Here is a 25,246-nt window from a genome sequence, read left to right on the forward strand (position 1 = left end):
GAGGCCGTTCCGATTTCAGAGCGGCCTCGTAGGGAACGGAGGAAGGCTGCGCGGCTTGGCGCGCACAAGGTGCACAAGTGTGCACCCCCTTGCGCGCGCCGACCTCGGATTTTATAACATGCACGCCAGGTTGCGTGCTGGGTTGCGCGCACAAATCTACGCCCACGCGTGGCTTTTAATATCTGCCCCATAATGCACTTGGTTTCTCTGAATCACCTTTATTTCTTCAGCATTTTCCTTCCAAATTCTTTACCTTTAAAAAGAGGCACTGGTTTGGAAATCCTGCTGTAAGATTAATGCAGGTACACAGAGCTTGCTCTCTGAGAGCTGATTACAAACTTTAGCACAACGTAAAGAAGACCAATACTGTTGGTGTGCCAAGTAATCGCTGCATTTACGAGTATAAATCTAACCCTGTATTTCATTCATAGAATTCCAAATGACCAGAAAATCAACAGACCTCATGCTGTATAGATTCAATTCATCTGAATTATGACTAAATCAAACTGTTGGCCAAATCTGAAGGCAAAATCTGCATCTAAGCTCACCTCTTCACTGCTCCTCTTCTCTTCCTCTGCCAGTTTTTCTGTGTATTTAGTTTGTAGCTGGTCCAGTTGTTCTTGTAATTCATTTACTTTAGTTGTCATTTCTTCTTCCCGGCTCTTTGGAAAGAAAATACATGCATTAATTTACAGACCATAAATGTTTAATGTTTAAACAGCTCAAAAAATAATAAGCAGCTTCCAAACAGATTCCAGTCACCCAAATTCAGGACTTAAAAAAACTTTTCAGCAAAAAAGTTATTTATGAACTTCAACAAGAAATTCACATCCTCTGTTAAAAAACCCCTAAAAAACAACCCTTTCTCTCCCAATCCCCCTCAATATTCCAAAACAACAAAAAAGTCTCAGAGGCCCTATGTATTTCACAAATATTGAATATACTTCCTTCACAGGATTTTAGACTAACCCCTGCTTGGAATTGCTCAACACATTATCAAGTCATTAAAATATGCATAAATCTCTTGATCCCTTTTTGAATATGCAGTGTCAATCATGGTTTCATCAACAACAAAATAAAGGAAGTAAACCAAAAACACTTGCTCACACTTCAATCACCATATGACCTCATTTAAATATCTTCATAAACACTTATGAGGCTATACTTCCTAGGAGGTAACAGGGAAAATCGACACAAAGGAAATAGAAATTAATATTTGAGAAAAAATGTATTTTCATAACAATGTCACAAACGCGGTTTTACAGAGTTTAGGGTAGGCTCAAGTTTATTTTTTAAAAAGTGTTATCCCACCCCCACTGCACAATTTATTTGGCCCTCACTCCCTTACGACCAGCACTGCACAACAAGGAGGACAAATCCTTCACTAACAAAATTTCAGGCCTTCATACAACTAGGAAACTTTATTCTCCATGCTGTCACGCTTTGCCTACCGTGGCCTAACATCAATAAACTGAACAATACAGAGCAAGTGGATTTAGGAATAGAGTCGTCATCTGGTAAGGATATCAAATTATACTCAGTCTCGCATCTAACTGAAGAACTGATTTAACTCACAGAAGCCTATTAATACCAATTGCCTCATGTTTAGTACAGCCATAATGAAGTACTGAAGAAGGTAAGTAGCTATGTCAATGCAAAAAGGAATGTACACATAATGGAAAAATACAGCTTTAAGCTGTATGAGGTCCATATTCAACCACTGGGCATCAGTTAGCCTGACTATCTTAAATTCAGAAATAAATTAAAAATTTTTTATTCAGGATTTTTCTGATCAAGATAGAGTACCCGCTCAAAAATTAAACTATTATTTATTAGATTATGTTTTTAATGTTATTCATTGTAAAGTTGTATTTTATGTTTTTATGTGATATATCTCACTTGTCCTGTTTGATATATGAATGTTTATACTATAAACCACGTTGAACAAATTGGAAATAGTGGGTTATAAAATGGATTATCTGGCTAACTTAGCTAGTATTTATTTAATTAATTTAAAAACATTTATTTCAAACATATATCAAACCAGTTGTGCTAAGCAGGTTACAATACACAAATCAATACAAATCAAAAATTCACATATATAAAATAATACATTTCAAAACATCATAAAACATAAGAAAGAAGAGCAAGCACTATTCACCAAAGTTAAAAATACACTATACCCTGAAAGTGTCTAAAAACAAATAGGCTTTTAACTGTTTGTATAACAATTTTAAATCAGTTGTCTTATATAATTCACCAGGCAATGAGTTCCACACAATAGGACCTATTACAGAAACATAGAAGTGAATGCACAAAAGGATCTAATGGCCCATCCAGTCTGCCCAGCAAGCTCCCATACTTATCAGTTTCCCATACTTTTCAGTTACTCAGACTGCCAAGGTCAGGGCTCTTGTTGGTTTCTGTTCGAGTCCAATTTCCTTTCACCCCCTGCCGTTGAAGCAGAGAGCAATGTTGGAGTTGCATCAGAAGCATAGTATAAGATTTTTGGTTAAGAGGAATAACCGCCGCATCAAGCAAGTTACTCCCAAGCTTATTTGTTTTCCCAGACTGTACAGTTCAATATCATTGTAGGTTGTTGTCTGAATACAATTCCTCTTTGCCTCCTGCCGTTGAAGCAGCGAGCAATGATGGAGTTGCATCAACAGTATGAAGGCTTATTTGTTAAGGGTAGTATCTGTTACACCAGCAAGTTACCCCCATGTCTCTTACTACATTTCCCTCCCCCTTGCTTTTAGGGATCCACAGTGCTTATCCCATGCCCTTTTAAAATCTTTCACAGTTTTTATCTTCACCACCTCCTCCGGAAGGGCATTCCAGGCGATCACCACCCTCTCCGTGAAGAAATATTTTTTGACATTAGTTCTGAGTCTACCTCCTTGCCCGATTTCTCATCTCTGTCAAAAGGGCTTCTTTAACAGATGGAACCCTCAAAAAAAAAATGTCTTGCAATTGAAGGTATGTGTAGGAGAATAATAATTTAAAAGCTCAGATAAATAAGAAGGCCCTTCCATCTTTAATGCTTTGAAAAACCTGCAGTTTAAAACAAATACGCTGTTGAGGTAGCAACCAATGCAATTCATGTAAAAGGGGGTTACATGATCCAAAGGCTGGCCGCACGTTATCAACCCAGCAGCAGAATTCTGTAACACTTGTAAGGCATGAATGCTTGATGCGGGTAAACTCATATATAAACTGTTACAATAATCTATTGACAAGAGTATGAAAGATTCTATCAATGTACGAAAATCATTATAATCCAGCACATATCTCATATGACATAATGTTCATAACTTAAAGAAACATGACTTTAGTATTGCTTTCAATTGTGGCAAAAAATTTAAATTTTCATCAAATAACGCCCCTAAGTTTCTTGTGACTAATTTTACTGAAATTGTAGTTCCATTTACTAAAACTGGGTGGTGTTCCAAACCTGGAGGAGACAGTTTTACAGTGAAAGCAAACTACTTCAGTTTTTGACAAATTTAAAAACAGATTGGGGCGGATTTTGAAAGGATTATGCGCGTATATTACACGCGTAACCCCGAAAACCTGCTCCTGCACGCACCGAGCCTAATTTGCATAGGCCCTGTGACGCGCTCAAGCCCCGGGACGCGTGTAAGCCCCAGGGTTTGAAAAATGGGCGGGGCGTGGGTGGGGCGTGGCCAGAGGCCTCTCCACTGCTGCTGAGTCGGCGCGCACAACCTACGCCTGCCCAGAGGCAGGTGTAAATAAAAAAAATAAAGGTGGGAGGGGATTGAGGTAGGGCTGGGACGGAAGGAAAGTTCCCTCCAAGGCACCCCCTTGCTCGCGCCGACCCCAGATTTTATAACATGCATGCGGATGCGCACACATGTTATAAAATCAGGCGTAGATTTGTGTGCGCCGGGTTGCGCACACAAATCTACGCCCGCGCCTAGGTATGAATATCTGGCCCATTATTTTCCTGCGTTCTACCAGTTCAAATTGATTCCAGATTCTAACCGATGATCTCATACAAAAGGACTCAGAATCAAAATCAAACCTAGTTGCTAAATCTGAACCTTGCTGCTTAACTGCTAACTTTCCAGTAAGTGTGGTAACCTTTGACACACATACATTAGCAAATTCCTGGGAAGTAAACTGTATAACATTATGCACAGAATTTATATTCTGAATCAATTTGTAAGTGAGAACAATCCTTTAGAACGATTAAATAACTCTGCCAAGTAGGAATGAAAATAAGCTTTTCTATATGATCTGAACAAAATTTTATATTGTTGCAATAAACCAAGTATGAAGGTTGATTTTTAGTTGACATATTTACACCAACATCTCTCAGCCTGGCACATTTCTTGCTTCTTTTGCTGTATGTCAGTCGATTAACAGGGAACTTGGTGTCTTGACCAAACAATAGTTTTCTGTTTTAAAGGAGCTAATTTATTAGTAACATTAGATAAAATTTGTGACAAAAAATTGGCAAAGATGTAACTGTATCTTTAGTTAAAAAATTCAAATTTGACTCCCATTCATCCTTAAAACAAGATGGGTCTTTAGGACGACGTAAGACTTTGGTAACTGGTGACTTAACGTAATGTATAAGATCATCACTCAAAGAAAATGCAGAGATTATAAAATAGTGATCCGACCATAAAACCGGTTGCACCACTAAGTCGCTGATTTAATCAACTATAATAATTGTAAACCATTATGGCCATCTGAAAAATTCAAAAAGCTGGTTATTGGTTTACAAACAATGCGAATATTTAAATCCCTTAGCATTAAAACTCTATCAGACTGCAGGCAGAGAGAAGTAAAAAAAACAAAAAAAAAAAAACCCAACCAAGAATAACTGTCGGATCTAAGGGGGCAATAAAGAATCACTAATAACCAGCTATGAAATTGTATTATTATACTCTCACAACTATTACCCAATGACAAAGTACTCATTTCCATTGATAAAAATGATGTATAAAATAATATTACACCTCCTCCCCTTTTTTATCCAGACATCTTGGATAAAAGAATAACCTTTAGGGCACAATAAATTCAAAAGTGGAAGGTCATTCACAGGTAACCAAGTCTCACTAAGACATAAAAGATCAAGATCTTCACCCTGCAATAATTCTGAATTAAACTCAGAAATAAATAAATAAATAAATGTGAATATTATCATTAACATCATAACACAAATAATAGGCTTGAGAATTTTACTGGATGTTTGTCATGTGTTACTGTGGTGGGGATTGAGGGTTTCATTCTGCCATTCAGTGCTCTGCACTTGCATGTGTTCTTCCAGCTGTTACAAGCTTTCCTTTTTTTTGCTAAGAGGCAATTTTCAAAAGCCATTTACACAGGTAAGGGTAAAAGGGCTTTTAAAACTGCTATTGTTGTTCTATGTGCAACATGCAAGGATCAATGTGTGAGGTGTGACAGTTTTATACGAGGAAGTAAAAATCTGAATGTAAGGTAAATTATGTTTAGAATATCATAAGAAATGAGCTTCTAGTTGATAAAAGTATGCCAACGCACTTTTTAAAGGGCGAGGTCCATGATCCCTGGAAGGAAAAGCAAAAGGTCCTTTTAAAGCAGCTTTTGTATGGGAAAATGTAGCCAGTGTTTAAAAATAAAGTAAGGTTGCTAAATGTATTTAATGATGTTAAATGACAGATTAAAAGAAATGGTTTGTTGCAGCTAGTTTTGTTTTTTTTTTTTTTACTTTTTTCCCGCAAACAAGTTTTAAAGTATAAATTATAAGAAGGCAGGATAGCAGAGAGAGAAGTGTCTGGTGGCTTAAGCTCTTGTCCTAGCTGTGCTAACTTCCCAGTTTTGAGATGAAGACAAGGTAGAGGAAGAACAGAGCCTGACAGCTCCCCTTCAACCCTTCCATCTAGTAACATAGATAAATACATGATTTGATCTGGTAGTACCTTGTTAGAGCCATCAATGCCATTGAGTTTTCTTCCTTTGGAACTGGAAACTTCCTTAAGCCCTGAGGTGCAACTTCCCCTGCAGGTGCTGGGAGGTGCAGTTTGTTCATGGTCCTGCCACTTTTCAAACATCCAAGAGTGACCTTCTTTCAGCAACCATGGGAAGGGAAGATATTGGATACATCCTCCATTTCAGTCCCCTGGCAGGCAGTCAAGTTCTTAGTGAGTAATGCTTTCACTTGAACTTGCCAAAAATTAAACAGGCTCCCGATATGGTAGTAAGAGAATGCAGCTGCCAGACACTGCAACAGTAAATGAAGTATCTCCTGAAAGTTCTGGTAATACAGGAGGGAAGAGTGATCTAATAAGACCTCAGCATAGTCATACTTTATTCTACCTGGCTGGCTATATTAGAAAAATACGTTTCCCGCTGTTCTGATGAGACCCAAAGATTATGTAAAGAATTTCAAACAAAACTTTGGTGGACCAAACTTCCAAGTTAGAATCAGAGGATGAACTAATATTTGATAAAATGATGTACCGTAAATATCAGGACAGATTTTGTGATCTCAATGTTGTGTAGCATGGTACCAAACAGTCGCAGCATAGGGGGTGGGGTTGACCACACCCTAAGGGTGCACGGCAAGTGATATTTTAAAAGCTGTCCAGGCAGTGGATACCAAGAGGGTACTCCAGTTGTTATGTCAAGTATGGCAAGTATGATGTAAAAGCTGGTCAGTGAATATTAAGTGGGTATTTCCTGCCTCTGTGTGGCATGGATGGGTGACAGTGTAGATGAGTTGCCTGTCAAGTCTTTGGTGGCCGGAATTGACCTGCTCACCCCCCAGAACTTTAGCTGCTTCCTGAACAAGTGAGTCCTGCTCTTACTATAGACCAGGACAACATTGGAGGGGCAAAGCTCTGACAGCTCTACATTCCCATTGCTGGAATATTGCATTAGTATGATATATAATGACCCAGGACAATCTCTGCAATGACTAGAATAAATGCACGTTGGGAGGGGAATTAAGAGAGAAAAAAATCCCAGGGTATGGAAGACTCATGGCAGCTGATTCCAGCTGAGCTGAAAGTTCAAAGAAGCAAAGGGCCAAGTTAAAACAAAAACCCTACTTACTGTCTTTGAGTCTGAAATATAAGAAGGCATTTAAGGGGTATCTATGGTAAAATGATATACCTATGACCAAGGTTGCCTGATGATGCAAATGAATTATCATACTTTTGCTGTGTGACCTTTGTAATTATCAAGAGAGACCCATAAATCACTATAGAGGGCTTAACATTTTTTTTAGAAACATTTATATACAATTAAAAACATCTGCATTTGTGTAGTAAAGGACTACAAATCAAAACCATGAGCGATGTAGTAGTGGCCCTTGAAAAAGTGACCAGACACTAGTGTTTCAAATAGATATCTTCATCAGAGGACGCAGCAAGTTCTCCGCAAAGGTGCATCAATAAGAAGCTCAGGGTAAATAACCAACATTGACACCTTCTGTGGCTCAGCAGCAGTTGGCTGGCTTCTTCTCCTGTCAGCCAGACTTTTCCAGGGTTGTAGCCTCATTACTACTACAGACTGAGAAGGGCTTAACAATTAGGTGAAATGTTTCTCTTTTCCCTCCTTGGATGTCAGCTTTTACAATGTAGTGAGACTGATCTTGACTCAGCAGCAATGCCGGAGCTGATGGATGATATGGGCATCTGGGTTGGGATGAAGGGAGCTGGGTCAGAGCAGGAGTTCTCGCTGCTAACATTGATTTGGGCGGAGGAAGACAACTCACATATAAGGCAGGTAGTTTTGCAGTTGGAAGCTGCAAAACTACCAGTTGGCAGCAGATTCTCCAGGCCCAGTGATGAGACTGCAACCTGGTCTAGCTATTAGATGATTGACTCCTCTAGCCAGCCCACCAGTGGTCTTCCTAGATACAACATTGACAGCCCTGGTGAGATTTGATGCCTCAATTGTTATCTGTTCTGCGGATACAGATGTTTTGGCTGTGAATATGAAAGAACGTGTGCTTAATCAAGTGACAGATTCTAGGGAGCTTAAAAGTACAATGGAAGGGTTAGAAAAAGATATTAAGAACTTGAAATTTATGAATGCCATACTGATTCAAGATAAAGTTTTATTATATCAGGTTAAACAATTAGAAAATTTTCCATGGCATTAGAACCTTCATCTCCTGAATTTCTCTAGATCCCAGGGCATATTCTTTTGACGACTCTGTAAAAAATATCTTGTGGAAATTTTGAATATTACACTTAAAGCATATCCCCCAGCGAATAAAATCTATTATTTACTTAAAGGGAAATGGGGTGATGTAAGTACAAGAGGAACCTTTATTACAACTAGATATCCCCAATTTAACTGCTTTAAGAACTTGAGGCAAGAAGAACATATCAGTGCTACTTTGATGGACTCATTTGTTTTTGAACAAGATATGAATATAGTCATGTGCTTATATTTTGTAAAGCTCAAACTTTATTTATAGGATAAAGCATTTGCATTTTTACTGACATTGAAGGTCGACACAAGAGAGAAGGAAGTTATTCTTTGCAATGCAGTAAGACACTTGGTATTACTTTCTTTTTATGATATATATCTATGTAAATGTATTATTAATTACTGTAAGGTAAATTATGTTTTCTTTGTCCCAGATCAGTTAAGAACTTTTCTTGAAGCTAAGACCACCACCAGAGTCTCTCCAGGGCTTGTACTTCCATTAGGCAGTCGCCTAGAGCAGTGGCCCCCAACCCTGTCCCGGGGGCCCACCAGCCAGTCGGGTTTTCAAGATATCCACAATGAATATGCATGAGAGAAAATGTGCATGCACTGCCTCCAAAACATGTACATTTTCTCTCATGCATATTCATTGTGGATATCCTGAAAACCCAACTGGCTGGTGGGCCCCCAGGACAGGGTTGGGGACCACTGGCCTAGAGCACCAAGATTTTGGGGTCCACAAACTCCTGTCAACATGAGGTCCAGAGTGCTGTTGTACCAGAGCCCAATATCACCAGACAAGGGAGTAATGTGCTGGAGCTGCCACCAATAGTTAACATTGGGGGGGGGGGGGGGCAGAGGAGAGAATGAATAAAGGTTCACCTAGGAGGCCAAATTTTCTTGCACCAGCCCTGAGTCTGTCCATCTATGGGAGGAGGGGTTGATGAAAACTAGACATGATATATATTTGTTTGGGCTCATGTTAATGCCTTTACCTTTTTAAGTTTATTTTCCTTTTTAGTTTTGAAAGCTTATTGATTCCTCCTCATCCCCATTTTTGGGGTCTAATTTGATATGTCATGTCAACCTAGTTTTTTCCCCCTTTCTCTTATTTGGATTGGTGATATTTTTTTATCTTATTTCCCGTTTACTTTAGTTTGATGGGTTTTCTGGACTTCTTTTTTTTTAACAAAAATTCTTATGTGACTTGCAATATTGAAATTTCTATAAATAAATCATTTTAGAAAAGCACACAAATAATTCAGAAAGAGCTAAACACAAGACAGGCTTTCCAATAGTTTATAAAACTATCCAGGGTTCAGAGAGAAAATGTGAGCACTTATATAGAAGTAGAAACAGAACTAAGGAAGAGGTAAAGTCACAGCAATCCACACGAGAGCACGCTGTACCTCCTGTGCATCAGCTGCAAGTGTGAAAGCCTTCCAGGCACTGGAGTAAAACTTCATGTGTATAGAATAAATGTGCTTCATTTCCTGCACGGAAAATGAAAGGTGTAAAACATGCTTTATGAGAGTAAGATACTACAGGACAGATTATGGGAACAGCAATGTTAATAGTCCACCAAAATTTGAAATCAAATATGTGCATAAGTCACACCAGTTCTCAAAGCGAACTTACATTTATAAAATTATCCCACCAAAATCTACCTGCACACAATTACATCTACTAAGTTGTGCACAGATCTTTTCAGGAAAATTTACCCACATACTTTTAAAAATGTAAAGGTATACATATAAATGCAAACCTTTCCTCAATCCATCCTTCAGGAATGTCTCTGCTCAGTCTGGGTAAACTTAACATGCATGACAAATGCACATCACTTTACCCTCTTACTGAGCAGGCAATTTAGCAAAACATCATTTGAGGGTAAAGCACTATTTTTCCTCAGAAATGATCTTGAATTTTACCCTCAGAATGACAAAGTAACAATCTTCAGTGGTTCTTTTGGATCCCTTGAAATAAAAATACGTACATCAACTCAATAAGCTAGTTTTATGGATGCAGATTTGACAAATAACTAGCCAAGACATATTGCATAACAGCAAAATATAAAAGCTAGGTGATCTTTTAAAATGCAAAACCTAAATGTAACTCCCCAAAAAATTTAAAAATGTTAAATCCTGCTATTTAAAAAAAACACACTTGCCTTTGAATATGCAACCATCTGGAAAAAATGAGGCATAAGCAATTATGTTAAATAAAACAAAATAACTGATAACTTATTCAATTATCTATCTAAAGTAAGAAATATAACAGATTATTTATCTGAAACTACTTAATTACTTTTCTGAAGGAGATCATTAGAACCTAAGAGGTGGTATCCTGAGTCACACCAATAATCCACTGAGCCCAGCATCCTGTATCAAACAGTTGCCAGAACAATATATCTTTGTGCATGTAACAAGGTAAAACCAGGACTAACTGAACTTAGGCCCCTTGACCTGGAGTTCTATGGTTGCCCTATGCATGGCTCATACAGACTGTATTCTCACTGCATGCATATCTTGGGACTGCAAGAATATTGGCCATGAGTGAGAAACACATCATGAAGATGACCTTTGTTCAGCTGGTTGAGCAAGTGAGTGAGCTTGAGTTAAGGATAGCAGAGTTGCTTACCTGTAACAGGTGTTCTCCAAGGACAGCAGGAGTAAGTCCTCACACATGGGTGACATCATCAGATGATGCCCGGCACGGAACACTTTTGTCAAAGTTTCTAGAAATTTTGACTGGCACACTGAGCATGCCCAGCATGCCACTAACCACGCATCCACGTGAGGTCCCTCTTCAGTCTTATAACATAGAGTTCACGAAAAGGAAATTAAAAAACACCAAAGAAATCCAAGTCTGCGGGGTGGCGGACAGGTTTCGTGAGGACTAACATCCTACTGTCCTTGGAGAACACTTGTTACAGGTAACAACTCTGCTTTCTCCAAGGACTAGCAGGATGGTAGTCCACACACGAGTGATTAAGTAGCTTCAGGCTGCTCTGAACATGTGCCGCAGAGAACTTTTGCCAACGTGCACAATAATTGGAGCGGTAACAATCACAGGAGCAGGCCTGCACCCAAGGACAGAGCCCACGGAAAGAGAGTTGGGTTTTTATGGCTGAAAGAGATTATGGAGGACGGACTGTCTGAATCGACAGTCCTGCCTGCATCCTTGCCCAGGCAATAATGAGAGGTGAATGTGTGGAAGGAACTCCAAGTCGCCGCTCTACAAATCTCGTGAATGGGAACTGCACGCAAGTGAGCCACCAAGACTGACATGGCCTGTACGGAGTGGGCTTTGATGTGACCATCAAGCTGCAAACCCGCCTGTGCTAAGCAGAAGGCAATGCAGTCTGCTAGCTAATGGGATAGGGTCTGCGTGGAAACCTCGACTCCTAACCTGTTTTTGTCGAAGAAGACAAAAAGTTGAATGGAGACGCGATGGGGGTGCCGTCCATTCCAAGTAAAAGGCAAACGTCCTCTTGCAATCCTGCCCTGGACCTCGGTGCTGGCAGGTAGAATTTGTAGGGCCGATAAAAAGGCCGCTTTGGGTTATACAGAGGGAGTTCATTGGGTGGCTGGGTGTCAGAGGTACTGATGGACAGTTGCTGAAGGGTCTCCTGATAGTCCTTCAATTGTGCCACCATCTCTAATTCTGTCACCAAACAGATTGTCACCCAAACATGGCAAATAAACCAGGCGGTTCTGGACTTCAGGTCGAAGATCAGAGGTGAACAGCCATGTGGTCCACCGAGCCCCGATGCCCACCACAGCAGTTCTCTTAGCTGTTTCGAAGACATCATAGGCAAAGCAGACTTTGTGCTTGTCGCACTCAAGGCCCTGTTGAACGACCTTTTGAAATTCCTCCTGGAATTCTAGTGGCAGGTGCTCACTGAACTCCTGGGCCTGTTTCCACAGGTTTCTAGAGTACTGACCCATACATAGCTGGTAACAAGCAATGGGGGCCGTCAACACTGCACCCTGAAAAATAAGGTGACCCAGGGCATCAAGGGCTCTATGCTCTTGCCCTGGGGGGGGGGGGGGGGAGGGGGGGCCGAGGCATGGGTGTGGATCATCTTTGCGTCTTCATGGCGGATTCTACCACCACTGACTGGTGGGGGAGCTGGCGGCGCTCAAAACCAGTGGTAGGTTGGACCAGATAAACGACGCCCATCTTATGGTTCACAGGAAGAACCAATATGGCATGCTCCCAAAGGCAGGCCACCAACTCTATGAAAATATACATGGGTTCTGCCACAACCTCTTTCAGGGCATCCAAGAATTGCAGAATCTCAAGCATCTTGTGCCTAGAGTCCTGCTCAGTTAAACATTGGAAAGGCACAGATTCTGCCATAGCCTTCACAAACCCCGTGAAGGAGAGATCCTCCGGGGGAGATTTCCGCCGATCCGCTGGAAGAGAAGGCACGGAGGGAAGGTTCTCAGATTCCGCAGTAGAGGATATGGACGATTCCCCTGCCCAGGAGTCATATGGGGCCTCTCCCTCACTGCGATCCCCCGGGAATGCAGGGGCTGGGAGACCCAGCTGAGTCCAGGGTGCGGGCCTCGAGGGCACCGAAAAAGGCGCCAGAGGCACCGGTAGAACCAATTCCAAAGGCCCTGGGAGAGCTAGAAAGTGGCGAAGCACCAGGCGTCTCTGAGCTGCCATCGAACCCAGTGTACTTCCTTGGAGGAGTCGCTCACCAGTATGGGGGCCAGTGGCTGTGGCAACGGTGCCCCTATCAGCTGCAAAGGGGTTTGGGGCACCGGAGCCGGCTGCATTGGTAAAACACTAAGCAGCATATCGAGCCGCTCCAGTAAGGGCGCAAGCACTGGTGGAGTAAGCTCCCATGGAGATGGTGGTCCCAGTGGAACCGGAGGCTCGAAGCCTTGCAGGGTCCGGCCGACCACCAACCGCATGCACCTCTCTAACTCCTCCTCGAAGGCAGCCGATGACAAGACTGTTTGAGGAGCTGCGGCGGAATCGGGACATCCCCTGGAGAGCTGGGGGGCACCGATTCCTCCACTAGTGTCGGTGGAGGCTGCCGAGAGTCTTCAGAGGGGCCGGAGGGAACCGCTTCCTCTGCCCGGGGCCGCTTCAGAGGCATCGATGTTGATGCAGGTCCATGACCCGGTTTTGATGATGAGTGGTGAAGATTTTTTTTTATTACTCTCTGGTCACCACGGTCTTTTCCCAGACTGAGGGAGACGGAGAGGAACCCGACCAGAAACGGGATGACAGAGACCACGGTTGGCCTCCTGCTCCTAAATTGGGCTGGTTGCTGTGCCTGAAGTTGAAATATGAACCTCCTTACCGAGAGACGTGGAGGTTTCCGGGGCCAAATAATTTCTCCATCTTATCGAGATGTACCCAATGGCCCTTTAGGGTCATCTGGGCACAGAGGTCGCAACTTCATACATCATGGGATGCCCCAGGCAGAGGACACACACCTCATGAGAGTCTCTGATGGACATAATCCAGAGGCACTGGGGGCACTGGAGGAAACAGGTTGATGCCATCGAAAAAAGTATGCGGCGTGCGGTTGATGGTCAGCGGACACTGGGAAATGGAACCTTCGAAGATCAACCGCAAAGAAGCGAAAAACGTACCAGGTCACGGAGAAAGGAAATGATGAAAATCCAAGGGACCCTGTGCAATGGAGGAAGCAAAAAGTTTGAAAAATTGTGAAAAAGCGCAAGCTCACAAACCACGAGGCAGCAGCTTCGCGGAAAGGAAGAGAATGAAGAGGAACCCCACGTGGACGCGTAGTTAGCGGCATTGTGGACATGCTTAGTGCGCCAGTCAAAGTCCAGTCAGCAGTCCTCTCCTCATCTTTCCCCCATTCCCAGCACACTGATTCTCTTACTCTACCCATTGCACTCCCTACAGCCAGCTATCCTTCCCAGCTTTTGGTCAATGCTTTTCTCCTATTGCCTTTTCTTCATCTTAAGGCCATCTCTTCTTTCTTACTTCCTGGGCCTTGGCACTCATCTCCTCCTGTCCTGGACCTATCTACGATCAGTGCACTGCAACTTCCTTCAGCTGCACCTCTCGTCTGCTGCTTTCCTGACTTACTGGTTTCAAGTGGTAGAGGTGAATCAGCACTGCAGCAGTGCTGTTCTTTTACTGCTGCCACTGGATGCGGGATGTGGGTGTTCCCAGGCAAACAGAGAGGAGGAGGAAATACAAAGCATATGTTACGGGGGTGGACCCTTGGACCGAGACGAGGTTGATGCTACCGGTAGAAGGAGGTCCCCCTGCAAGTCTTTGTTGTCGGCAAGTGGTACAGGTGACGTGAAGATCCAACAGGACCTTCACCAATATCAGCCCTCATTCCCCGCAGGTTGAGCCCTTGGGAACTGGGACCAGATGGACTTAGGTGCGGGTCTCCAGGTGACGAATCCGAGGATGATGGCAGACTAGCAGAATCCAGAAGATGGGCTGAAGATCAGGGAAGGCAGCGAGCAGACAAAACCAGAGGTCAGGACAGGCAGTCAAGAGAGCAGAGTCCAGGAAACAGGCAGAAGGTTGGAGCAGGCAGCAGACAACATACTGAGGTCAAGCCAAAGAATCAGTCCGAAGGACAGAAACACGGGGACAGTAACCTATGGCACGGAGGCAGGATCAGGAACACGGAGCCAGGAACGGAAGCAGGAACACGGAGCCAGGACAAGCACACGAAGCAACCCACTACTAGAAAGAACTAGACCTGTTGCTGAGGCAAGGGTTGGCTCTGTGTCAGCTCACAACACTAAAGGGGCTGCTTTTAGAGTTGTGAGCTGACGTCAACATCCGGGGCCATCCAGCGTACTTTTGTTGGCGCCTGATGCACCAACAAAAGTACGCTAAGGCGCGCTTTGTGAAAATCTACCCCATTATGTCGTAATGCCTCTGCATTGCTCCATGGTGAGACCGCACCTTGAATACTATGTACAATTCTGGTTGCCGCATCTCAAAAAAGATATAGTTGCAATGGAGAAGGTACAGAGAAGGGCAACTAAAATGATAAAGGGGATGGAACAGCTTCCCTATGAAGAAAGACTAAAGTGGTTAAGACTGTTCAGCTTGGAGAAGAGACGGCTGAGGCAGTGGCGTAGCCACGGGTGGGCCTGGGTGGGCAGCCAAAATAGAAAGCCTGAGAAACTAAAATGTCTGAACAGTGGAATACTTAAGAAAGAGCAAAATACAAAAATATAAGAATGCACATTCCCAAAGATGACATATTTAAATTGCTAACATCTCTCTCTCTCTCTATATATATATTTTTTTTTTTTACCTTTGTTGTCTGATCTTTGTATTTTTCTAATCAGTTGGTCCTGGTCTCTCTTTCCCATTTTTTCCCTTGTCGCTCATTTCCTAATTCCTCTTCAGTGTCTTTTCTACTACTGTCTTCTTCCCTTCCACACACACACACATATATACATAAATGCTTTCTCTCACAGACTCCCTCACACACTCAGGCTCTCACTCTCATATGCTCTCCCCCCCCCCCCCCCCCAAGCTCACATTCTCTGCAGACACACATACAAGCTCTCACTTTCTCACCCCTGGAAATGAAAGAGATGGGGAGAGGAAGCCAAGGGAGTGAAACATTCCCACTCCTCCTTCCTTTTCACAGTCTGCCTCCAGCACCTCCTGAGGTCTGTCACATCACTGTGGTCTTCAGTCTGCGGGAGGTAGTACCCTTGCAGGCCAGTCTTAACCAGGTCGCCCTGGTCCTCTTCAGCCTGAGGGGGATAGAGCCCTCATGGGCAGATCTTCACTCTACCACTGCCATCGTTAGAACCAGACTGCTGGTGCTAACCTTTAAAAAGGAGATAGAGCAGGTTTTAAACTAGAACAAAGGGGAAAGCAGACAGTCGCTCAGCAGCGCATGGTTCAGAGGGAGTTATCTTCAAAGGATCTAATGATGCATTACAATTAGGGCATCCTGACAGTGAGGTTCCAATAATAAGAAAAGTAGTCCAAGTGCCTGTAACTAAAAACTCACCTGAGCTAAAAAATTCTAAGTTATCCCTCTCAATTAAAAAGCTGAATGAAAATACAAACAAAACACAAACTTTGAAATGTTTGTATGCTAATGCCAGAGGTCTAAGAAGTAAGATGAGAGAATTAGAATGTATAGCAGTGAATGATGACAGACTTAATTGGCATCTCAGAGACATGGTGGAAAGGAGGATAACCAATGGGACAGTGCTATATCAGGGTACAAATTATATCGCAGAGAGGAGAACCCGGGAGGTGATGTAGTGCTTTATGTCCAGGATAGAGTCCAACAGAATAAACATCCTGCATGAGACTAAATGCTCAATCAAATCTTTATGAGTAGAAATCCCTTGTGTGTTGGGGAAGACTATAGTGATAAGAGTATACTACCGTCCACCTGGTCAAGATTGTGAGATGGACAGTGAAATGCTATGAGAAATTAGGGAAGCTAACCAAATTGGTAGTGTGGTAATAATGGGAGATTTCAATTACCCCAATATTGACTGGGTAAATGTAACATCGGGACATGCTAGAGAGATAAAGTTGCTGGATGGAATAAATGACAGTTTTATGGAGCAATTGGTTCAGGAACCAATGAGAGAGGGAGCAATTTTAGATCTAATTCTCAGTGGACAACAGGATTTGGTGAGACAAGTAACGGTGGTGGGGGCGCTCGGCAATAGTGATCATAATGTGATCAAATTTGAATTAATGATTGGAAGGGGTACAGTAAGCAAATCCACGGCTCTTGTGCTAAACTTTCAAAAGGGAAACTGAGAAAATGAGAAAAATAGTTAGAAAAAAACTGAAAGGAGCAGCTACAAAGGTAAAAAGTGTGCAAGAGGCATGGTCATTGTTAAAAAAATACCATCCTAGAAGCACAGTCCAGATGTATAGCTGATCTGTGACTATATGCCAGGATACTGTCCCAAGCCGTGATCCATCAGTATGTAAAATTTTCACTCTTCTGCACATCGAAATGGCCAAGAAAGGGGATGCTGCAGATTAGAGCGATATTGTCTGCTTTTGGGAAGTGCATGAATAAGGTGGAGGAACACGTTTATTCTTTGCAAGACTATCTGCAGGAGATGGTCAATGAGGCAACTAAACTAAAAGAAATGGTACTAAAATAAGAGGAAAAAATTGAGGATCCTTAAAATACATCCTGTCAAAATAACTTCTGCTTTGTAGGCATCCCAGAAAGTGTTTTATATGCTGATGCAGGGATTTTTAGAAACCTGGTTCCCTCAAGACGTGGGCCACAGAAGAAACCCACAAAGCATGCACACAGATTAGGTCAGAAAATGCTGGAAGATGGAAGGCCTAGAGTTGTAATAGCATGCATCTTAAATTTCATTCATAAGAATGATATAATGCAAGCTATACAAAAGGGTGAGAAGTTGATGTACAATAATAAGATTTTAGTTTTCCAGGATTATTCAACTAAACGTGCCTCATTATGTTGGGAGTTTGCTCCAGCTTGCTCCAAGCAACATGACCTTAAAATGTGTTGCATGCTGTTATACCCAGCCAAATTAAAGGTGGTTCGTGAAAAGAAGATAGTCTGGTTAAACTCTCCTGAAGCATGGATATTTGTATCTAAACTGTAGGAGAAAACAGCAGTGGTGCAGCATGAAAAAGTTGACTTCGGCCAGGCTAAAGAGAGTCCAACCATGAAACAGTATAGATGGATGACATTACTGTTAACTGAACTTAGTGACCCATTTCTACTTTGGATCTTTTTCATGTGATGTCCCTGTTATGACTGAGTTGGTTCCTGTCTCCTGTTTTCTATCTTATCTGCATTTGATAAGGTTTCTGGGATTAGAAGAGTGCTGGAATCCCTGGTGGAACTTTATACATATGGCAATCTCAAGAAACTTCTGGTAGTCAGGGTTTTTGTGAAGATTTGCTACAAAAGACTGCAGAAATAATTTGGAGCATTTTGAAATTATTTGTTGGACTGATTCTTCAGAAAAAATAATGGTTTGCTGGGCAGCTTGGAAGAACTGGGTGAGGTGGCACCCTGAACAGGATTGTCATTTCAACCTTTATGGGAAAGAAGATGATTGATCTGGAATTTAGGGGACAAGGGGATAGGAGAGTTCAGCTAAGAGGGAGTAGAAGAACTGAGGGTTTGGGGGGATATGGTAATTTTATTTAATATAAGGTACAACAGATGGGAATTTAATGAAACATGTTTTGAACATCATCAGATGAGTTTGGACTGGGAAGTTCGCACATATGTATTAATTTAAAAATTTCTGGCAGACAGGGCTCAAGGATCGCTTGGATATGAATGGGAGTGCGAATTAAAGTTGTGGTTATTGGGTCTGATACTCAGACAACTTGTAATTCGAAGTACAGCTATTGCTATGTGTGCCAATATAAGCTGTAAGGGATTTTTAGGGGAATGGAGAAAGAGGGGGGAAGATGAGAGTTATTTGGGTAAGGTAGTAAATATATAGTGATCTTAGTTGGGAGAATAAAGGAAGATTATTCTCACCTGTTAATTTTCGTTCCTGTAGTACCAAGGATCAGTCCAGACTGCTGGGTTATGCCTCCCTTCCAGCAGATGGAGTCAGAGAGAAACTGAAAAGGCATCTCCCATATACCCTGGTGTGCCACCTCGATCCCTCAGTATAATCAACATCAAAGCAGAATGAATGTAACATATGGTAACAACCAATGACTAGATCAATACAAACATCAACTTCTGAAACAAGTAACCTCAGAAACAAGTATGAAGTTTCGATAAAAAGATCGATGTGGTATCCATCAAGATGCTCTGAAAAATCTGTAAAAGAGAAACAATACAAGCAGACGAGTGGGACTCTCCTTCCTCTGGGCGGGCGTCCGGACTGATCCTTGGTACTACAGGAATGAAAATTAACAGGTTTTAATTTTCCTTTCCCTGTTGTACCAGGATCAGTCCAGACTGCTGGGATGTACCCAAGCTGCCCTAAAGGGGGTGGGACCTAGAGATCCCCACTCAAAGCACACTGCTGCCGAACGAGTCCATCTTTGGATCTCGAACATCCAAATGGTAATGCTTGGCAAACGTGTGCAAAGATTTCCAAGTAGCCGCCCGGCAAATTTCCTGGGGTAAGACGCATTCACTCTCCGCCCATGACACAGCCTGTGAGCAAAGAGAATGTGCCTTAAGCCCCTCCGGAACGGTACGCCCATGACAGCAGGCAATAGTAGCCTTAGAAGCCTTAGTCCCTTTCTTAGGACCACTCCACAAGACAAAGAGATGGTCAGACTACCGAAAAGGATTGGTAACTTCCAAGTACTGCAAGAGAACCCTTCGAACATCCAACCTCTTAAGCTCCTTCTCCCGAGGAGTGTTCCTTTCCTCATCTGAGAACACCAGCAATTCAACTGTCTGGTTGACGTGAAAGGCCGAAACTACCTTAGGCAAAAAGGAAGGAACGGTGCGAAGAGAAACTCCTGAGTCCGTGATGCGAAGGAAAGGCTTCCGACAGGACAAAGCTTGAAGTTCTGAGATTCGTCTAGCTGAGCAGATAGCCACGAGAAACACCGTCTTAAGCGTTAAATCCTTCAGCATCGCCCTCTTTAAAGGTTCAAACGGTGTCTACACAGACCACGAAGAACCAAATTCAGACTCCAAAACGGACAGATAGAACGTACCGGTGGCCGTAGGTGTTTGACCCCCTTCAAGAATCTGGCCTCGTCCAGGTGAAGGGCGATGGAAGCCCCATCGACCTTACCTCGAAAACAGCCCAAGGCTGCTATCTGTACTCGAAGCGAGCTGTACGACAAACCTTTCTTTAGACCGTTCTGCAAGAAGGCAAGAATATGACCAATGGCGGCCTGCCTTGTGGACACATTCAACCCACAGCACCACGAATCAAACACATTCCAAACCCGAACATAGGTGACGGAAGTAGAGGTCTTACGAGCGTGGAGGAGGGTAGTAATAACCGCCTCCGAGTAATCCTTCTTTCTCAACTGCCGCCTCTCATAAGCCAAGCCGTTAGACAAAAGCGATCGGCCTGATCGAAAAATACTAGGCCCTGCCGAAGCAGGTGAGGCAGATGGCCAAGACGTAAGGGACCGTCTACCACCAGGTTGATCAGATCCACGAACCACGGCCTCCTTGGCAAATCTGGGGCCACCAGAATGACATGTCCCCTGTGGGATTTGATCCAGCGCAAAATCTTCTCCACCAGCGGCCATGGAGGAAACACATAGAGGAGAACATGCGTGGGCCAAGGAAGAACCAGAGCATCCACGCCTTCTGAGCCATGCTCCCTTCTGCAACTGAAGAAATGAGCTACTTTCGCATTCAGGTGAGTCACCATCAAGTCTAACCTGGGGGTCCCCCACCGGATGATAAGCCGCAGAGCCTTGTTTGACAGCTCCCACTCTCCAGGATCTAGTTGCTGACGACTGAGGAAGTCCGCTTGGATATTGTCGACCCCGGCTATATGAGATGCCGCTATGCGAGACAGGTGATGCTCCGCCCAATCCATCAACCTGCTCACTTCGGAGGATACCAGTCGACTCTTTGTGCCCCCTTGCCGGTTTATGTAAGCCACAGTGGTCGGAGAGAACCCGAACTGCCTGGTGGCGAACCAATGGAAGAAAGTGGCGTAGCGCCAAGTGATTGATGGACCACTTGGTCTGTGGCAACGTCCAAAGGCCCTGCGCGGACCGTGACTGACAGACTGCCCCCCAACCCGTCAGGCTGGTGTCCGTCGTCAAAATGATCCATTGAGGGGGCTCCAGATCCACGCTCTGGAGCAAGTAATCCAGAATCAACCACCAGTCCAGACTGGACCTGGCCAGCTTGAGGAGTGGTAATGGTAGTTGGAACTCCGCCGATTTGGGATCCCAATGCGAAAGTAGTGCCCTCTGCAGAGGACGCATATGAGCAAAAGCCCACGGTACTAACTCCAGTGTGGATGCCATAAAACCAAGAACCTGCAAATAATCCCACACCATGGGTAATGGAAGAGCTAACAGGCGATGAACCTGAGAGATTAGTCACTCCATCCTCACCTGTGGTAGGAAAACCTTGCCCAAACTGGTGTCAGAAATTCCAACGTCTGGGATGGAACCAGCTTGCTCTTGGAATAGTTGACAACCCAGCCGAGGGAGCTCAGATGGTTCAAACAGACTGTACTGCATCCTTGCAGAGTATCCTTGATTCCCCCAAATGAGCCAGTCGTCCAAGTTGGGGTGTACCAATATGCCTTCTCTCCGAAGGCTTGCTGCTACCATCACCATCACCTTGGTGAAGACTCTCAGTGCTGTCGCCAGCCCGAAGGGCAGGGCATAAAACTGGTAATGGTTCCCCAAGATCATGAACCTGAGAAACCTCTGATGAAATTCCTGGATCCCTATGTGGAGATAAGCCTCTGTTAGATCCAAAGAAGCCAAAAATTCGCCTTTGTGGACAGCCGCAACGACGGATCTCAATGTCTCCATTCGGAAGCGCGGGATACGCAACGTTCTGTTTACCTGCTTCAAGTCTAATATCGGGCGGAAAGTGCCCTCCTTCTTGGGAAAGATAAAGTAAATGGAGTAGCGACCGGTCCGCTGCTCGGCTGGGGGAACTGGAACAATGGCTCCCAGGGCCCGCAATCGAGTTAGTGTTTGCCAAACCACTTGCTGTTTCGTCGGAGGCCCACTGGGGGAGATGAGAAACAGATCGCGAAGAGGCCATGCAAAATCCAAAGCGTAGCCATGATTTATAATGTCGAGGACCCACTGGTCTGAGGTGATCCTGGCCCATTCCTCCCGAAAGTGGAAGAGACGTCCCCTGACCTCCAGAACTGAGGGATGGGCCAGCGTCCCTTCATTGGGACACCTTATTATTGGCGAAGGTATGCGAGGCGCCCGATTGCTGAGGCCGCCTGCCACGAAAGGAATGTGTCCATGCTTGACATCTTGCGGGTGGTTGCCGGGAAGCGTAAGAGGAAGAGCCCCTCCCAGAGCGGAAGCGGCGCTGTCCCCGGAAGCGGCCACGAAACGTGCCGGGAGAATGAAACGACCTGGGCTTGTCTGCCGGTAGTTTGTAGACCTTGTTCTCCCCCAAGGAGCAAACCAGTTGTTCTAATTCGTCGCCAAATAAGAGCTTGCCCCGAAAAGGAAAAGCTCCCAATTGCGACTTAGAGGAGGCATCCGCCAACCAGTTACGCAGCCATAGAAGCCGCCTTGCCGAAACTGCAGAAGCCAACTCCGGGCCGAGGTGCGGAGAAGGTCATACAAGGCATCCGTGGTATAAGCTATCGCAAATTCCATGCGGTTCGCTTGTTCAGCTTCTTCTGGAGGAAGATCCTGAGTCATGAGCAGCTGTTGGACCCATTGTAAGGTAGCCCTCTGCATCATGCTGCTGCAGACCATGGCCCTCACTCCTAAGGCTGAAACTTCAAAAATCCGCTTGAGCAAAACTTCCAGTTTCTGATCCTGAAGGTCCTTGAGCGCCGTGCCACTCGTAACAGGGATGGTGGTATGCTTGGCAATGGCCGTGATCGCCGAATCCATCTTGGGGTTCTTAAGGAGCTCCAAGGACTCCATAGGAAGCGGATAAAACTTTTGCACAGCTCGGCTGACCCGTAGGGTAGCTTCCGGGGTATCCCACTCCCAGGAGACGATCTGCAAAAGTTTTGGATGGAAAGGAAAGGTTTGTGGTGGAGCGCGGAGTCCCGATAACACAGAGTCTCCTGGCGCAGTATCTGGAATTGCCTGTGGGACTGGGATCTCAAGTTCCTGAAGCACATGTGAAATTAATGGGTCCAGTTCCTCCTTGTAGAACAAACGGAGTATCTGCGGATCGTCCCCCTCCACGGGATCCGCACTACCCACATCATCATCCAGGTCCTAAGTGGGAGGGTCCTGAGAGACAGGATCCGTAGCCTGGACCTGAATGGGTGGCCCAGTAGTTTGGACCATACAAGGCACTCCCAATCTTCAGCTTTCCTGGAATGTTGGGCCCTTAAAAACCTTAGCTGGGACAGGAGACCGATTTTCCCAGTCAGTTTCTGCCTCCATATAAGCCTTATGGAGAAGCAGAACAAACTGGGAAGAAAAAGGGTGAGGTCTCTTTAAGGCCCCCGTCCCCCCCGCTGGAGAAAACGGAGGTAGACCAGAGTCCCGCTGAAAATCTCAGTGTCTCTGAGGGCTGAGAGCTGGCGGTGACAAGGGAGGAAGCTTCTCTCCCTCCCCCATAGAAACTGCATCAGTATTGGGCCGATCCAAGATGGCCGCCGCCGGCTCCGATGGAGGCAAAATGACTGCCTCTGAGATCAGGAGCGTGCCTGGACTCTGCCTGTGGGGGAGTGATGCTGACCTGTGTCCCCTCTGGTGCGGCAGGGCTACCCCCCTGCCCGAAATCGGTCACCGTGAAGGCCCCTCGCCCCTGGGAATGCACCGGGAGCAGAGGCCTTCGCAGGAGAGCCGGTACCCCGGCTCCCCACACGCCATGCAAACTGCTCCCCGCGACATTGAAAAAAGGTGCGAAACGGCGCAAAACACTGTTGGGTGGCAAGCCATCCCGTCTGGAGGCCCTAGTGAGCAAGGCAGGCGCGGGGAAACAGGTCAGTGTAAAAAAACCTTCAGACTTTGAAATTATCGCTTTCAGCAACACCCTTTTTTTTTTTTTTTAAATAAACTTTACTAATCACACAGGGGAGCAGCCTCCCTAACACTCAGAACTATTGAGCCTGCAGAGGAATTAAACCTCTCTGCAATGAGTGTCTCCGAGGAATGCAGCGTCTCTGGAGAAGAGGGGGAGAGTGACCGGCCCACCGATGAATCCTCCCCCTTCTACTCACTCTGCAGGGGACCAAGAGTACTCCAGGGATAGGCTATAGGGCAATGCCCTGCCTAGCCTGCCAAGGCTCTTATCTTTTTTTTTTTTTTAAACTGATCTAGTCAGAGGATTCCCCATAAGTAAATCAAACCTGACAGAAAATGACAGAGGAACCCTTCCCAATTTGGAGATGATCAGGACCGCAGGTTATGCTCTCTCAATCTGCTGGAGTCAGAGAAATACTGAGGGATCGCAGGTGGCACACCAGGGTATATGGAAGGTGCCTTTTCAGTTTCTCTCTGACTCCATCTGCTGGAAGGGAGGCATAACCCAGCAGTCTGGATTGATCCTGGTACGTACAGGGAAGAAGAGATTAAACAGGTTGACTTTTATGTCTTATACTTCCATATGTTTGGGAGAAAAATAATTGTGATGTATTGTTTTGTAGCATAAGGAACATGAAACACTATGCACAGATGACTTTACTGTTATATCCGGCAATGATTTTGCATCTTGATTTAATAAAAAGTTTAAACATTAAAAAAAGTATTTGCCAGAAGCACAAAGACAAAATATTTTGAAAACAGGGATTTGTCTGATTCTGATAGAAACAATTATAGTGAAAAAAGCCTATAAACTATAAAACGCCACTGCTGCTAGACAGCAGATACACTTTCATTAACATAACTGGACTGCTGCTTTAAACTTATTTTTTCTTAATAGTCTACTTCAGTTTTAAAATTAGAAGATCAAGGCTCGCATAAATTACAGATTGTGAAAGCTTAAGCCTTATAATTAAAGGGCCTTCATCACATGCTAAGTAGACACCTGGTCAGGGACAAATCAGAACACAGAAATTAAAACATTTGAAAATTTAAACCATAAAATTACTTGGAGCAGATTTGTGAACTGTTACACTGTATGTTTATACTTCTTGTACATCAGGTTAGAAATCATACCTCAGAGACAGGTATAGATCCATCCATGACACCTGCTACACAGTTTCTCCTGTTCCTATCTTATATGAAGCACTAGCAAGCTTACAATGCACAGAATTTTAAGCTGCAATTCTAGCAAGAGGCTGGGACGATGCATTCATGCTGTGACAGCAGCATTCATAGCTTCAGACATTAATATAGGCAGTCAATCCCACATCACAGTCTGGACACAATGATGCAAGGTCCGTCCTTTTATTCCCTTTGGTTCCTTTTTGAACTGACTAGAGATTTCTTACTAATGTAATTATCCCCAAGTACTAATGCGCAGAAACTGTCTAAAGATGCTGCACGGACCTCTATG

General features: G+C 44.2%; 1 protein-coding gene across 6 annotated transcripts in view; it reads right to left on the reverse strand.

Moving 5' to 3' along the window:
* GOLGA4 (golgin A4) overlaps window positions 1–25,246 on the reverse strand; it is a 456,386-nt gene that overhangs the window by 85,691 nt on the left and 345,449 nt on the right. For all 6 annotated transcript variants that reach the window (XM_029589809.1, XM_029589811.1, XM_029589810.1 and 3 more), the window contains one exon: window positions 549–662. In XM_029589809.1, coding sequence (XP_029445669.1) covers window positions 549–662 — 114 coding nt within the window. The remainder of the gene's footprint in view (window positions 1–548; window positions 663–25,246) is intronic.

The sequence above is a fragment of the Rhinatrema bivittatum genome, chromosome 2 (genome assembly GCF_901001135.1).
Source record: "Rhinatrema bivittatum chromosome 2, aRhiBiv1.1, whole genome shotgun sequence".
Classification (NCBI taxonomy): domain Eukaryota; kingdom Metazoa; phylum Chordata; class Amphibia; order Gymnophiona; family Rhinatrematidae; genus Rhinatrema; species Rhinatrema bivittatum.